Source organism: Callorhinchus milii, unplaced genomic scaffold, assembly GCF_018977255.1.
Source record: "Callorhinchus milii isolate IMCB2004 unplaced genomic scaffold, IMCB_Cmil_1.0 Scaffold1, whole genome shotgun sequence".
In the NCBI taxonomy this organism is placed as follows: Eukaryota; Metazoa; Chordata; class Chondrichthyes; order Chimaeriformes; family Callorhinchidae; genus Callorhinchus; species Callorhinchus milii.
In genome coordinates this window covers 76297796-76315566 of record NW_024704742.1, presented here as the reverse complement: position 1 = coordinate 76315566, position 17771 = coordinate 76297796, and the positions used below count along the sequence as shown (strand labels likewise).

The window sequence follows — 17771 nt, the reverse complement described above, 5'->3', positions numbered from 1 at the left end:
TGTATGCGGATGACACCCAACTCTACCTTTCCTCCTCTACTCTCAACTCCACGACCACCGATGTCCTGACAGCTGCCTGTCCGACATCGAGTCCTGGACGAGAGACAACTTTCTTCAGCTCAACGTGCGAAAAACCGAGGCCCTCCTGATTGGCTCACGTCAGCGCCTCCGCACCTCAGGCGCTGACACCATCAGCATCCAAGGCTGCACTCTCCACCTCTCAAAGCCAGTCAGGAACCTCGGCGTTTTGTTCGACCCTGAGCTGTCCTTTCTCCCTCACATCCGCACCACAACTGGCACCGCCTTCCATCACCTCCGGAACATCGCCAGACTACGGCACTACCTCACCCCTCACGCTGCTGAAACCCTGGTTCACGCCTTTGTCACCTCAAGGCTGGACTATGGGAACTCTCTCCTCGCCGGCCTTCCCGCCACCTCCCTCCACAAGCTGCAGGTCATTCAGAACTCTGCAGCTCGTGTACTGTCCCGCACCAGGCTTCGGGACCACATCACTCCCACCCTCGCTCGCCTCCACTGGCTCCCCATCCCCCAGAGGATTGATTTCAAGATCCTCATCCTCACCTACAAGGCCATTCACGGCCTTGCTCCCTCCTACCTCTCCAACCTACTATCCCCCTACCTACCTGCCCGTACCCTCCGTTCCTCTGGCTCCGGTCTGCTCCACGTCCCCCGCCCCAACCGCCCTACCATCGGTGGTCGGGCCTTCAGCCTCTCAGCCCCAGGCTCTGGAACTCCATCCCCCAGTGCCTTCGCCGCTTCCTCCCTTTCCTCCTTCAAGGCCGGTCTCAAAACCTTTCTCTTTGACCGTGCCTTCAGCTCCCCTCTCGACTCTCTTCCCCCTCCTCGCTCCCTCCCTTCCCTCCCCTCACCCTGACCATTTCCCCCCTCCTGCTCCCTCCCTTCCCCTCACCCTGACCATTTCCCCCCTGCTCGGGTCATGACCCAACTGTGCAGCGCCTTGGGACGTCCTCCTGACGTGAAAGGCGCTTTATAAATGGAATCTTGTTGTTGTTGTAGTCATTAGTGACCCCATTTTCATCCCATTAAATCCACTGGGTTGTAGCATGAACATGCATAAAGTCATCTGATGTAGTATCTGTGACAGCAAAACATCTCAAATTGCTTCACAGGAAATTGTTGTCAAGTTTAGTGACTAGGAATTTGTATGGAAACATAGCAGCCAATTTGTACTCAGCAAGGTCCCAAGAAATTAACAGCAAATGAATCTGGGAAATGTTGGCTAGGACATCATGAGAAACTCTCTTCTCTTATGCTTCTCAAATAATGCCATGGGATGTTTAACATCACCTCACCGGCAGGTGGGACCTCAGTTTATATCTCACGTGAAGGCTGGATATAAACGTTTTGTTATAATAATAATATAATAATCCTTGCATTTGATATAGCGCCTTATCACATCTTCGAGGTGTGCAAAATGTGCTTAAGATACTTTTCCATAATTCTACTTTAACGCGTGCTGTACAATAAGTGGTGATAACAAATTCTAGGCAATCAATTTGTCAATTTTAAACAGGTTATTAAATACTCAGAGGTTTCTGTTGGTGCACCAAGTGAAATGACGTTGATTGTGGTATTCCAGATGCATCACTTCAACAGGTGTATAAATACACGTAACCAACAAGTATCGACAGAAGGGAGAAGTCAAACACATTCCGCAGACTTGGATGAAAGTAAATTTGCAAAGTGTTTTACTGAGCACAATCTCAAAGCGTTTCACCGAATATACTATAAAGTGAATTGGCTCTATATTTTGTGGACGAAACATGGCAGCCAATTGCGCACAGCAGTGTCCCACTCCTTTTTTTTTGTTGTTGATAAAAAACAGATCTTCCCATCAGAGGCAACTACATAGATTATACAGAACAGAAACAGGCCAGTCGGCCCAACTACTCCATGCTGGTGTTTATCCTCCGTACGAATCTCCCAACACTCGTTAGTCCCTCCCATATCCTTCTATTCCTTTCTTCACTATTTCATAGAATCACAAAAAAATCTATCCTTTTGTATTATACACCACATTAATGCCACATTCATCTATAAAGGTGTTTGAGATATTTCAATGTGAAAGGCTCTAAATCAAATGCAAGGAATGTTATAATTATTACATTTAAATACCATTAAACTGATTCGGTTTCCAAAAATATCATTCACATATCTTGTGTGTATGTGGCTAAGACAACGGACACACAGTTAGACATGTTTTGCTTAACCTTTAAAGAATTGAATCTAGCCACACCTATACCAGCATCTCTGGGCGGCCTTTCAAACTTGTATTTCTTAATTTGCAGATTGAAACACATCACGTGTGAGTAGGCTTGGCCCATTACACCATGCTATTAACTATCTTAATAGTGTCCTTACGTTTCCCCAAATAACAGATTGTCTTTGGGGTTTTCTCTGGCTGCCCAGGCTCTAAAGGCTGTGTAGAGGAAAGCAAAGAGGCTTTGATGGAGCATTAGATAGATGAGCTATAAAGAATGGTTAAAAAAGCTTGGATGCTTTAGCCTTGAAAAGACAGCTTCTGTGCAGTAAATTTTCTTTGATCTCATTGGGGGGGCAAGTACAGCATAGACACAATGGGCCAAATGGTCTCCTTTCCTGCTATCAATGTTCTATAATTCGACATAAAGGAAGATGATCTGAAGTAATGAATCAATCTGCAATGGTAGTGAGCTCTGCCACTTGTCATGACCAAAGGATAACGTTGGGTACTTTTGACATCCTATAATAATAGTAACTTTTATACTAGTTTTATACTGCATTTATACAGTGTCCTTCATGCAAACTGTCTCAAAGCACTTGATGAAATAAAATGAATTAGAGGTTAAAGTGAATATTGCTTTATTGGAAAAATACAACAGCAATGCCATATGAAGAACAATGAGATGAGCAACCTGCTAATTTGAAGATATATGTGGATAAGAAGCAAAATTTTTGAGGCTATGGCTATGACTGCAGTGATCCTCCCCATGTTCCCCTTTCTCTGACAGCCTACACCATTTAGATTTTGATTCTCTGGGAGAGCCTAGTGATAACAACAACTTGCATTTATGTAGTACCCCTTCCACAGGATAGAGTCTCTGTACTCTATACAGTTGAAGGGTCGGACACCAAGCATGGCAAAAAGGGGAGGGGTAGGTGACCATTGAACAGGTAGGTCTTAAGATGGAATTCAAAGATAGATAAAGAACATGGGTGAGGCTGAGGGATTGACCTCTCATATCATTTTTTGCTAACTTAAACATCTCCCTTTGCTAAATAAGGAAATTCTAATAACCTTATATCTTCTCCCCTTTTCCGCATCTTCTGGGTATCCTAAAATCATTTAATAAGTAGGGTGGAGACCAGGACGCACTAGGTTTTGCATAATCTATGGAAGGAGTGGGTTCAACAGACCAAATTGTGTTTCACATTCCATGCTTTTAATGGTCTAAAATTTACCAAGGCCTCTGTTCATCTGCTCAATCTGATTTCTTTTTCTAACCCCACACCTACAAACACACATCAGGAGGACTTCTGAAGCTACTCAATAGTCAAGGATTTGCCCCCAAGCTGGGGATTGGATTTGGGAGGAGTGGAGGCTAAAGGGGATGTGGAGAGAGGGAAGATGACCGAAAGTACAGCCGAAAAGAAGACTCTTGAGACCAACCTTGAATAAGGCAAGGGAAGAGGCAAGGTGAAGGGATGGAATTCCAGAAAGGCCATTGTGGACCAGGCAGGGCAGGGGAAATGAAGCAACCCAGTGTCTGCTGATTTGAGGGAGTGGTGAGTTGGTAGGGTACAGGATTCTTAGGAACCCAAGGATTCAAACTAGCATGCTCCTGATCTGCAAACTGCAACTCTAGACACTACAGAACTGATACACATGAATGTCTGAATTTGAATTCTGAATGCCTTCTTTGGAAACTTGCCCCTTTGATTATTTCAGCTCTGGATGGTTTGTGTGTTCTCATAATGCTTTAGAGTCTGACAGAATTATTAATCTACAGTCATTTATTATTGACGGTCAATGAAAACTGAAATACTCCAACAATATGCCAACCTCTGTATAGTCACCTGGATGTTTTGGTTAAGACCTGGTGCAACTCCCTAAATTGTGCATATCGGAATCTAATTTCACCCACAAAATACATTCAGTTACTCCGATTTACAGTATATCCTGCAGAGTTCTTTGAGACGTCTCAATGACATGATAAAGCGCTATATAAAATGCAAGAATTATTATCAATTTGCAGGATTTTCCAACAGGATATCTTAATGATCCAAATTGTGTAAATGGGGACTCCTCCCTCCTAACTCCTGACGAGATTTAATTCCAGAATAAAATTCTCACAGGAATTTTAATGGGATTGTTTATCAAGGAATTCCATAGAAAAATACAACAAATGAGTCCACTGTGTCTTAATATATAACCACAGCCTTCTTTATCCTTAAGCTTGTGCACTGAGGCAGCAAATGAAGGCATTCCCCAGTAATGGATGTCAACATTCTAGCTTAATATCATGTCTGGTGCGCCAACCATTACCTATTAAGTGGAAAGCCTTTCTCGGCTGTCAAAATAAGTTTTCAGTCCAGTGAGGTGACTGTGTCACAATCCCTAACAATTATGGTTAATTAAAGGTCCTTGTGAAACTGTTCCTTCAAGCCATACCAAGACCTGTAACCAGATCTCCATTCCTGGGCTATTCAGTAATTTGAATGCTGAATTTATGCCAGTAATAATAATCCTTGTTTTTGATATAGTGCCTTATCACGTCTTCGAGACATCTCAAAATGCTTCACAGAATGTACTGTAAAGTGAATTGACGGTATATTTTGGGGGTGAAACAATATTTACTGTAGAAGTCTTGCTGCTGAGAAAATGAATCGCACATAATTCATTTGTGCCACCTTTACCAGGAAACCCGAGGGAAGCAACGTTGTGCCACAAGATCACAAGAGAGGTTTGGATGAAGAAGGCCATTCAGCCCATTTGGTCTCATCCTTTCACAATACCTGCCCTACTGTCCTCCCATCACAAAGTCAAGCAGAGCCCTGGTCTTAACCATAATAATAAAATAATAATCCTTACATTTGGTATTAGTGTTTCATAGGATTAACTGTAAAGTGCAATAAATGTGTATTTTTTTGTAGTCAAACATAGCACCCAATTTGCAATATTCCACAAACTGCCATGAAATGAATGACCAATTTTATCAGGGAGATCTTTAACATCCATCTTTTGACCTTGGTATCTGAAGGACAGTAGTCAAGAACAAAGAACACTGTATTAGAGTGTTAGCCTACACTGTGAATTCAAAGTCCCAACATGGGTCTTAAGACCAGAACTATTTCACATAGAGGCAAGGGTGCTACCATTTGAGCCAGCCTGACACACAATTACTACAAAAAGCATCAAAGTGGAAAAACAAATACCCTTTTTAACTTTAATTAAGGGAGCTTTGTCCATGGATCCAAGAAGTGGTCTCAGCATTTCCCACACTGCCAGGCTGGTAAGACAATCTGTATGGTTCATCTATTTACTGGTTAAACTCATTGAGTCATCAAGGTAACTGTTTCATTACAGTATGAATAATAGCTGGTATCAAGAAACATATTTGCTGGTTTGGGAGCAAGTGTTTTGATGGCTGTAGATCACTGAATCATGTGTTCCAGTTGCTCAAGCCAGATTGGCCTCTGCTAAAATAGGGGAAAACTCAACAACAACAAGTTGCATTTATATAACGCCCATCACACAGGGCAACTCGAGACAAGGTGGGATTCCACCTAATAAGTAGATTTTTTCCCCCATCATTCTGTCCCATCGTTCTATGTTACTCATCGTTTTTCCAAATCACAAACTGAAAGCGAGTGATCTCACTCGAGTGATACATGAACAATGTGGTCAATGTACTCCACATCACTCCCATTACGCACCTTTTTAGAATTGCCTTTCTCTGCTTTGTCCCTCAGACAGCCAGGTGGCTGTGACAAGCCTCTCTTAGCCTGTCCAGGATTATAATGGTGTATAGAGTGGAGTCCTGTAGTGTGTGCTGGATAGCACGCTTGCCTCACAAATGAGAAGCCCCGGCAGGGCGTAACCTTAGGCAAGTTTCCTTATTCCACATGCCTCTCTTTACCCAGCAGCAAGTAGGAACCCAGTTGTTAGTCGATTGGCGGATCACTTTCTGGGGGTAATAATCCCTCAAAAAAAAAATGATCACTCCATCCACAAATGTTTGTGGAACACTGTTGTGGGCAATTGGCTACTGAGTTTCGCCCACCACATTTGTAACTGAGAGGCAAAGAAAATGATACCATAAAACCAGTAACGAGTTGTCTCCAAAATCTCTACACTTGACAGCAATTACTTCCGAAGAGCTTTGCGATATTTTGAAGAAACAAGGTTCCATCATAATGCAAGCTCTTTCTTGTCAGATTGGCTCTAAAAAATTATTCACAGCTTCAGTTGGAGCCAATGCTGAGAGTCATAAATTATTTAAAGAACAGGAGTCCTGTGGCTGTGCTGCTGCTGGCTTCCTTACTGGAGGTATCTACTCTAATCCTCTTCCCTGCTATTTTGCATACCCTTTAACCAAGGATTTGGGCAAATCAGTCATTTGGAGCAGTGTTTCTTCTCACTGAGCTCCTCTTAACCCTGCAAACCAAAGCACTGAGGAGCAGAGTGGTTCTAGTTCCAGACAGTGCTCTCAATGGCAAGCTTTGCGGTTTTAGCTGGTTAAACCCCAGCAATAACGCAATTTGGGGCTCCCCAAACCTTGGCTCTTGCCAATCCAAGTCCCTCCAAGGAGAGAGTGCACATTCTACTCCAGACACCGGGACATTTCCATGTGAAGGTGGTATACATATGTGGATTGCTAAGTCTGGTTTCAATACTCTCAAGCATGTTGATGGGTTTCTGTACGTGTCAGACACCCAGCTGATCAAAAACAATCTTTTTTTTCTCAGTTGTTTATCCAATTTCTGTTAAAAGCTATTATTAAAAAAAGCTTCAAGTGCCATTTGTGACAAAGCTTTCTGAATTCATTACAACACTTGGTGATCGTCCTCAATTTATGTTCTCATCAATCAGTACATTTTAAAATGTGGGGCCCAGGCACCACAACATACTGCCTTTTCAACCTGGCTTGTTGCAGAGTCTAGAGGCTGGGTTGTCTTCACAGGTCTCCATATATTAAGTATCCCTGCTCCCAAGTCCTGCCAATGAGCCAGGTTCACTGATCTTTCATCAGCAGTGCCCTGGCTCAGGAACTGGACAACTAAAACCACCACAGAGGATTGACTCAATTCCGACATTACGTTGTCAAACATGTCACCTTGGAGCCATCTTACCTTCCCCTAAAGAGGATAGTCACAAGTTAGTTATTTGACATCCAACAAGCGCAGCTTTCAGCCCTTATAAGGTGTTACATCAAATGCTAGGATTATTATTGATTAGATGTATTATCCACTGGTTAAATATTTGATTCATATCAATATTGAACATAATAACCAAATGGCACAGTTATATGAATGGAGAATGTTTAATTGGAGCAAATCGGGGATTGTTCCAATAGCAGCCTGCTGGTTGAACACTCCTGTTCATTGAAGGGCTGATCAGCTTTAGTAATCTTAATTCTAAAATGAATCTCAGATGGCAGTCTACCATTTCAGATTTTCTCTTTCTTGGAAACTTGATTTCTTTGGTTTCTTTCTTATATGCCCTGACCTATTCCCATGTCACTCAACACGTTTTTTTAAAGAAAAGAATGGTCCATAACTTTCACTGATGCATCACCTTAAATGCTTATTATTCACAACCACCCCCTCACAGAAACCGCCTCAGAGAAGGCCGCAAAGGCGCTATTAGCCTCAAGGGCACCACCCTGTGGCTGAGCGCACCGAGCTGTCAGGCCATTTCGCAACTGATTTTTAAATTTAGTGGAGTCCTGTAGTGTATTGGTTAGAAGATTCACCTTGCAAGTGAACTCAGTTCCCAGGCAGAACGAAACCTTAGGGAAGTTTCCTTACTCCGCACACCTGTTTACCAGCATTAAGTTGATTTCAGGAGATAATAATCCCTTCAAAATAAATACATAAATAAATAATAAACAATAATTTGGTCATTCATTCCACAACACTTTGTGGGACACTGTTGTGCAGATTTCGCCTAGAAAATATGCAGTCATTTCACTTTCCAGTGAAGTGCTTTGAAACATCTCAACGGCGTAATAAAGGGCTATAGCAAATGCAAGGGTTATTCTTCGTAGTATTAATTCCCCCAGTATATCAAATCCATGTGTTCTTCAATGCCCAGATAAGTAACAGATGTTTGGTAACTGTGAAACATCTATGTCTTATCCTAAAGGTAAATTGATAGCCTCACTCAGAGGATTAGTTGGACATGACTTCTTCTCCACCCACTATTAGTTTGAAAGATTGCTGAGTTTATCATCAACACAAGAACAACAACAATTTGCATTTATATAGCGCCCTCCACACAGGGAAGCGACCCAGAGCACACCTGAAAAGGATTGAGACATCCTCCGTGAGGCTTAAAGACTGACATCTATTCCTTTAGCGCCTTGGGACATACGCCCAATGTGAAAGGCACTTTACAAATATAATTTTTTTGTTCTTCTTCTTCATTGGCTCTCTGACACAACATCTAACTACCCATGCCCAAGCAACAACATCAACAAAATTACATTTCATGCCTTTCATGTCGGGAGGATGTCCCAAGGTGCTGGACAACAACAACAAGATTACATTTGTATAGCGCCTTTCATGTTGGGAGGACGTCCCAAGGCGCTGGACAGTGTACAACATTTCAGACCCAAGCTGGGGTCAGGGGGAGAAGGGAGGGGAGGGGAAGGGGGGTGGCCACAACGTAGAGAGATAGGAATTGAACCAGACAAGGGCAGGTCCGCGAAGATTGAGTAGAGGCAGTGTATGAGGATGGAGTGGTCGACAGTGTCAAAGGCAGCAGAGAGCTCGAGGAGGACAAAGAGGCAGAGGGAGCCCTGATCACAGATGTTCAGAATGTCATTGGTGACTTTGACCAGGGCTGTTTCCGTGCTGTGGGCAGCGCAGAAGCCGGATTGGAGGGGTTAAAAGAGGGAATGGCAAGAAAGGAGTGGAGCTGGGACGCAACGACTCGTTCCAGAACCTTGAAGAGGAATGGGAGGTTAGAGATGGGGCGGTAGCTCGAGAGGAGGGATGGGTCCAGGGAAGGTTTTTTCAAGATGGGGGTGATGACGGCTGTTTTTAGGGGGGTGGAATAGAAGAACAGGAGAAAGTTAAGAATACAAAATAAATAAAAAGTATAAATAATCCTTGCATTTGATATGGCGCCTTATCGTATCGTCCAAATTGCTTCACCGAGTGAATTCACTGTGTATTTGTAGATTAACGTGACTGCCAATTTCCACACAGCAATGTCCAACAAACAGCCAAGAAGTGAATGACAAATTTTATCTGGGGGATTGTTAGTCGGGTCACTGGATAAAACTCTTCTCTTTTTGAGCAGTGACCTGGAATCTTTAAACATCTACCCTAATAGGCAGATGTAAGGTGGCTCATTCATCTGAAGGATAGCACCTCTGACAATGCAGCGATCTGCCAGCATCATGGTGGGAGTGTCAGCGGAGACTGTGAGTTCAAAGTTCAATGTAGAGCTTGAATCCACAACTTTCTGACTCGGAGGCGACAGGGCTACTAACTGAGCCAAGCTGCCTCCTATATTGGTGGCATACACTACAGCTGGCAAAATTGGTAACATTACAATCCGGGATAATTTCAACCCCTAATGCTTATTGTCTCTTGCCAACTCCTTTATCCTAATAATCAATTTACATTTCTCTGCAGAGTCAGAACAATACACATACCATTCAAAAACTTTTTTATTGAGTTGAATAATCATGATTCCTTTTTGGTTATTCTAACCACAAGCGCAAGTTAAATAACCAACATATTTGTTTAAAAGTTAATTTTAAAATCGTAAAAAATAAAGTTGAAATAGAGGTTTTCTTCACCATTGTTCAGTCAAATAGCAATGCTTTTTGGTAAAATGGTGATATAGTATTACATTGAGAAAAAAGCTCTATCGCTGCAATATGTTTGCATTTGCAATGTAATTTTTTAACCATTCATTATCATCAACTTGTGTGATGATGGTCAGAGCACAACTAAAAACATTCTCGTTTTTCCTATCGTCTAGAATGCAATTGCAGACTCAAATAACAAAACACAACTCATTTGTTTATTCAAGCATGGTAAAGGTGGGCTGTAGAATTAGCTAAAGCAGAACATTTCTTCCAATAATGCTGAATACTTATTATTACAAACAATTGTTTTGTATGGCTTTTCAGAAGGACTTGGGGTTTACTGAAAAAATGGCACTTGCTTTCATTTTATATTGTTGGCTAATCCTGATTGCAGTGAGGTATCAAGGTTCGACTTGCCAGATATTATATTGTGTAGTTTAGAATTCTCTCATTTGAGAGAATAAGTCACCAATAACGTGGGAGGGTGGCCGAAGGCAAGGTTGAAGAGGAAGTTCTCAGACGGAACTTGAAGAAGGCAAGAGAGGGGGTGAGCTGGAGGGATTGTGGGATAGAGTTGCAGAGTGTGGGGACAGAGATGCTGGATGCCCAACCAACAATGGTGGGGTGGGAAGTGCAGGAGACCTGAAGCAGGCCGGTGTCCGCCGAGCGGAGGGAGCGGGCAGGCTGATATGGGGTTACGAGGTCAGAGAGGTGGGGGGAGCAAGACCGTGGAGGGACTTGAAGGTAAGAATGAAGTGGGAAAGGTAGGATTGGAACCAGGCAAAAAACGAACCATTGAGGTGGAGGTGAGAGGAGAGCCTGTGGAGACGAATAGAGCGGTCAACAGTATTGAAAGCTTCCGAGAGGTTGAGAAACACGAGGAGAGCCCTGGTGGACAGAATTTTATTTGTCACTTTGACCAGGGTTGTCTGTGCTGTGAGCAGCACAAAACCCAGATTGGAGGGTTTCATGGAGGGAACGCGGGAGAGGAAAAAGGAAAGCTGGGAAGCGAAGACTCGTTCCATGACCTTTGATATAAAAGGAAGGTTTGAAATGGGGTGATACTTGGAGAGCAGAGATGGGTCAAAGGAAGGATTTTGAGGGTGGGGTGATGACGGCTGTCTTTAGGGGGATGGGTACGGTGCCAGTGGATGGGAGAGGTTAACGGGGTCTGTTAGTTGGGGGGCAAGGAGGTGAAGCTGGGAGGTGAGAACAGGGGTAGCGACGGGGTCAAGCTAGCAGATGGTGGGAAAATGATGAAGGTGAGCGAAGAGGGGGAGACAGGGTCAAAAATGTGGAGAGAGGGATGGGGGGGGCTGGAAGGGGAGCGGGAAGTGGGGACGGGGTGCCAGTAGGGGGGCTTGAGGCAGCAGAGCGGAGCCCCTCGACTTTGGACTTGAGAAAATTCATCATGTTCTCGCATTTAGTGTTGGAGGAGAAGGTGGCAGAGGCATGGGAGGGTGGACCGAGGAGTTGGTTTATGGTAGAAAAGAGGATATACAAGATACACTGTAGAGAGGCTGAATATTTTTTGTGGGTGATATGGGTGAGAATGCCTTGGGAGCTAGATAAAGCTTTCTTGGTTCCATATAAGGAAGTGCTTCATCTTGAAACTTACTGAGCACTGAGACCAGGAACTTGTGTGAGGAATTGTGACACCAGTTATTAAGTGCACATCATCAGAGGTCAGCAACCATACCAGAGCAGGAACCTCAATCTTGCTGGAGTTGAAATTGTTAAAGGAATGTATGCATCATAGTTTGGTATAGGTCATTTGTGTTTTCAGAGTGCCATTTAGCAACCTTGATGAAACACCTATCCATCATTTTTTTTATGAAATCATTTTACTGAATGTATTGAATATAAAAGATGAAAGCATTTTCAATGGATAACCTCTATTTGTGTGGTCTACTGAAGGGGTGCAGCACTGTTTGCAATCCTGGACCTTTACATGCATAAAAGTGTAACAGTCTGGTAAATCAAGCTGGGATATGTGTAAACATACTCTTCCAAACCACCATAACATAGATTCTTCACTGCAATGAAAAAGGAAGCATTTTACTTATAAGACATTGCAACCAATATAAACAAAATATAGTTAACAAAAAAACTTTTCATATAAGAACTTAAGATGCACTCTGAAATTGGGATTTTTTCCATTTCCATCCAGGTGCAGGCTCTTCAGTGGGTGACTGACTTTTTGGCAGCAATTAGAGTGTTTTTCAAGAGCATAGCAACTGTCATGGGCCCAACACCTCCAGGCACTGGGGTGATATAACTTGCTTTCCTCTTGACTTCTGTAGGGAAATAAATTTTATTTGCATTACTGATTATCCATCAAGTTTTGCGTGCCTTTCTTTCAGAGCCAAGGGGAAACAGCCCTTTGCACTTATATAGTACCTTTCATGAAGGAAAATATTTCAGAGCACTTTACAGATTTAGCCCAAAACGGAGGTGAGAGAGGGTGTGAGGTGGAGGGTTTTTGAGATAGAGATAAGTGGAGCATGATATTGTCTCACCTATATGATTGTATGTAGCATAGAGAGTTGTCAAGTCACATTTTGGAGAGGATAACAGGTAACATTAAGGACAGCTGGATAGCTCTATGATCTGGAAACCAGTAATATTATTTGTCAGCATGATGTGGAAAGTGAATGATTTCTTTGTTGCCAATCGAGAAATTCAGGGATATCAATAATAAATTGTTAACACATTATAAAATACTGTATATCCAAAATGTGCAAACTTCAGATTAGAAAATCCCTGAAAATATAATATACAAATGCATAAATACCTCACCAGACATGTTATAAACCTTGTTTGCATATTGTTGTATTTGGTCCAATTAGACAGGCAAAAGGAATGTTAATACCACAGATAGACATACACACCTTAACCACAGCTGCGTAAGATTTACGATAGCAGCCAATAATTTGAATTTATAGCAAATATTCCTAAAATATGTAAGATCATGGTGTATCAACAACGACGACAATTTGCATTCATATAGCACCCCTCATGCAGGGTAACATCTCGGAGCACTTAACACTAGCAAGTCAGACGCAGGGAGGTGATCGTAAGAATGCTCAGAGAAGAAGATCTTCAGGCTTGATCTGAAAAGGGGGAAGGAGGGGACAAATTGGTGGGATTGAGAGAGAGTTCCAAAGTTTCGGGGCGTAGTGCCGAAACTGACCGGAGGCCGACTGAGATCTCTCATTTGTTTATTCGTTTCTATATGTAATTAGCTGCATTTATTATCTGGACAAGTAAGAGAGAAATAGATGGGTTCATTAAAAATAAAGGTTTGAAGAGGTATGGAGATAGGGCGAGGCAGTGACACTGAGCATACAACTTGCTCTGAGAGCCAGTGCAGACTTGCTGGGCCAAATGGTCTTCTTGGAGCTAAATCAATGTAAATTAAAACAATGTAGTTTTACCATCCTTTGATCTTTGTATTAAAAATAATCTGCTAATTTTCTACTCCATTTTTCTTTTGTCCTCTCCTCTCTTTAAGATTTTTGACTCAACTTCCCTTCTACTTAGGTACGGTTCCATGTGTGCTGGTTGCCAATCAACACCTTATTCGTATTAAATAGCCACTTTGAAAGAACAGGGAATTGGAATTATGATGGATGAGCAAACGGCACTCAGACTCTGGATTAAGTAGCCGCCTACATTAATTTGCCTCCATCTCGCCCCTTATGGTTATGTAAATTCTATATATATTAGATGAGTTGGTTGGTTGATCTGCTTTGGTTCCAATGAATGGAATGTACTGATTGAGTTTAACGTAAAACATAACAGGAGGAGCAGTGTTCAGAACCAGTTTGGGAGGATCAGAAGATAATACAGACTGACCTGCCTAAAATTATCTGCTTTTCGTTTGTTGAGTTATTACACAAACTGTGAACGTCTGAACTTCAGAACAGTAACTACAGGGTGCGTTGAGAAAAACAGACTTAGCCGAAGGGCTAATTTCCAGTGGGTAAGGCAGGGAGCATGCAGAATGCACTAATGTATCAAACACTCCCAGTTATTTGCCTCAGATTCAGAGCAGGGTCTCACACACACACAAAAAACAAAAAGATGCAGAATAAAATGTCAATATATGAAAATGACTATCGAGAGGTATAAAACTTTTTTTTCCTTCCAGAATTGATATTTAAAGATGTGTTTTTAAAATTAATTTCCCTTTTATTACCAAAACCTTTAATTTGAGCTTAATTATGTACAATCACTTCTCAAGTGAAACACATTATATAAACGGAGTTTATGTTCCCAGGATTTGGTTCCAACAATAACAAATGGCTCTTATATAGCACCTTTCACATCCGGAGGACATCCCAGAACACTGAACAATAAAGGGGTTGCACCCGAGCTGGAGGTTGGAGTCAAGAGGCGTGGGGGGCAATGGGGGTGCAAGAATGACCGAAGGCACGGGCAAAGAGGAAGATCTTGCACGGAGGCAAAGGACTGGGCGAGGCAGGTAAGCTCCAGGATGGAATTCCAGAGAGTGGAGGGGCAGAAAGGCTGAAGGCCAAACTGCCCAATGGTGGAGTGAGCAGGGCAGGGGACATGGAGAAGGGCAGGAGACATGGAGCAGGCCATTGCCCACTGAGCAGAGGAAGTGGGCAAGTTGAGAACGTTTTAGCAGGTCGCGGAGGTCGGGAGGAACAAGACCTTGGAGGACTTTAAAAGTAACAATTGCATCCTCTTAGGATTTCATTGTTAGCTACAGTTTTCGTCCAGTTGTAAAATTGTGTGTGTAATGAGAGTGGGGGTGTAGGGGGGCTACAATGAAGCACTTCAGTCACATCTGATTCAGTAAGTCCTTGACAGTTTCCAGTTATATGAATTAACAGTAATAATACCGTAGAGGAACCAGTCAGTGGAATGTGACATAACCTGGGTTCACTTTATTGTGCAGTTGGGGGTATCTCACATCAGGCTTGAGGGGCATGTTGATAATTATAATAATAATCCTTGCATTTCACATAGCGCCTTATCACATCTTCGAGACATTTCAAAGCACTTCACAGAATATACTGTAAAGTAAAAGACAAAGTACTGTAGATGCTGGAAATCTGGTATAAACACAGAAGTCGCTTGGAACACGCAGCGTCAGGCAGCATCCAAGGCGAGAGGAAAATTAGTTAACTTTTTAGGTCAATGACGCTTCATTGTATTTAAATTACATTAATTATCTGGATATCGAAACCGATTGTAAGATGATCACATTTATTGAAAATATAACAATATGGGGTGAGGTGAAGACAAAGAGGAAAGAGGAATTAGATTAGTTATGCATTTGGGCAGTTGCAAATTAAATATAACACTGCTAAATGTGAAATATTGCACCTGAGTAGAAACATATGTGGGACATAAGAAGTCAACTGAAATTAATCAGCAGGGAGACTTAGAAAGGGGCACTGGAATAACACCACTGCATTGTGGTAAAGCAACAACAACAAATTACACTTGTATTGCGCCCTTCACGTCAGAAAGACGTCCTATGGTGCTGGTCAGTCAGGGTTTTTTGGACCCAAGCTGGGAGTTGGGGTCAGGAGGGGTGGAGGGCCGTGGTGGGGTGGGGGGTGGGAGAGTGGCCAAAGGCACGGTCGAAGGAAGGTCTTCAGAAGGTCTTGAAGGAGGCAAGAGAGGGGGTGAGGCAGAGGGATTGTGGGATAGAGTTGCAGAGTGTGGGGACAGAGATGCTGAATGCCCGACCAACAATGGTGGGGTGTGAAGTGCGGGGGACCTGAAGCAGGCCGGTGTCCGCCGAGCGGAGGGAGCGGACAGGCTGATATGGGGTTACGAGGTCAGAGAGGTGGAGGGAGCAAGACCGTGGAGGGACTTGAAGGTAAGAATGAAGTGGGAAAGGTAGGATTGAAGCCAGGCAAAAAAAGGCGGAACGGGTCACGGCACGACTGTGAGGTTAGAAGGATAGCTGAGGGTCGAAAAGGACACCAAGGTTTCAGATTGGCTCGGTGAGGTGAAGAGTGCAGCCATGAATGGTGATAGTGTCAGCGGCTGAGGTGAGGAGGCACTGCCGGGAGCCATGCAGGAGGCCTCTGTCTTCCCAACATTGAGCTGGAGGAATTTGGCTCTTGTCCAGGATTTGATGTCAGACAGACAATTAGTCAGAACATTAATGGTTCTGGAGTCGAGAGTGGAGGTGGCGAGATAGAGTTGGGTGTCATCATACATGTGGAAGCAATTCAAAAGGCTAACAGAATACTTGGTTATATAGGCATAACAGTAGAATACACATACACACAGGTCACTGTGCTTGCTGGCCTTCAATGGCCAGGGATCAACTTCGACTCAGTTTGAATCCCATGAACAGAAAACAGCTTTTTTGTTATCTTCTGTTGGTGGGATTCAAACAACTCCAATGCCATTACCAGCGTTTACCAGCAGTTTTCAGCACTGAAAAAGCCAATAAATGTTGGTACCTGCATTGCAATTACACTTAGCCGGAAATTCCAGGACACTGGTCCGTCTCTCGAACCCCCCCAGCCCTGCTTTGGTCCTGCTGGCCAGGGTTTTAGTGCACTCACATTGGAGAGAATACTGGAATGAGAAATGAAATTGATCCTTAGTGTAAAGAGAACAAACGTTGAAGACTACGCTAACTTGAGCTTTACAATCTGGAAAGAAAGTACTTCATCATACAAAATATTAAATGGGAAAACCTAAACTATGAGGTTGGGACGTCTTTATTGCACAAATCGTAGCGAAAATGGCAGCAACAATGGTGCTTCGTATCAGAGAAAGACCTTGAGATATGAAGTGAGTCTCTGCTGGAAATTATGTCACCCAAATCCTTACAGTTGCCCACATTTGTGATGTGACATACACAGGATTTCCATCAGGTTATTCACTTTACAATTGCATTTTGCAGAATATCCTTTGAAGTGCTGTAAGACATTCTCCCGATGTGAAAGGAATTATACCAAATGTAAGAATTATTATAAATAGCAGCAGAGGGCATAAATGGAATTAGTAGATTTAGAAAAAATATTAGGAAACTATCTTCTACTCAGAGACAGAAATGTTTAGAATAGTAGAAACAAAACCACAAGATTAATAAACACACAATTACAATTAAGAGAGTTAAAGGGGATATAAAATCTACAGAGAATGCATTTTGTTGAAAACAAATACTCTAAAACATAAAATAATGTTCTTGTAGATATTTCTGCATATGAAGTGACAGCTTCTTTCCTGAAGACACTCCCTGAGGCCCACCTTTGCCTGGACAAGGTTGCTCCAGTGACGTGTATCAGGGAAGGGGCTGAGTTGGCTGATTTCTTTGTTTTCTGAGGGCAGGAGTTTAGAAGACGATCCCAAACCTGGTGCTGCAGTTCTCAGCTTTTCTCCACTTCTGCATGTGAGGCTTCTATTCATTTTGACATAATTATGACACATTCCACCTCTGAGCCTACAAAATCACAGTCACTAAACCTTTACAGTAAATCTTGTGAAGTGCTTTGAAATGTCCTCCTGACATGAAAAGTGTCATATGAAATGCAAGGACTTTCATTATTTCACCTAGAATGACAAGTCAGAAGCCTTAATAATAATTATAATCTTTAATGCATTTTGCCCACAAAATATAGTCAATTCACTTTACAGTATATTCCATGAAGTGCTTTGAGACATCTCAAAGACGTGATAAGGCTCTATATCAAATTGCAAGGA

The 17771-nt window shown here is 42.7% G+C and overlaps 1 protein-coding gene across 2 annotated transcripts in view; it reads right to left on the bottom strand.

Moving 5' to 3' along the window:
- Positions 1–11234: 11234 nt before the first annotated feature.
- Positions 11235–17771, bottom strand: part of LOC103177682 (methylenetetrahydrofolate dehydrogenase (NADP+ dependent) 2 like) — a 63844-nt gene continuing 57307 nt past the window's right edge. For both annotated transcript variants that reach the window (XM_007891969.2, XM_007891970.2), the window contains one exon: positions 11235–12364. In XM_007891969.2, coding sequence (XP_007890160.1) covers positions 12249–12364 — 116 coding nt within the window. In that variant the 3' untranslated portion in view covers positions 11235–12248. The remainder of the gene's footprint in view (positions 12365–17771) is intronic.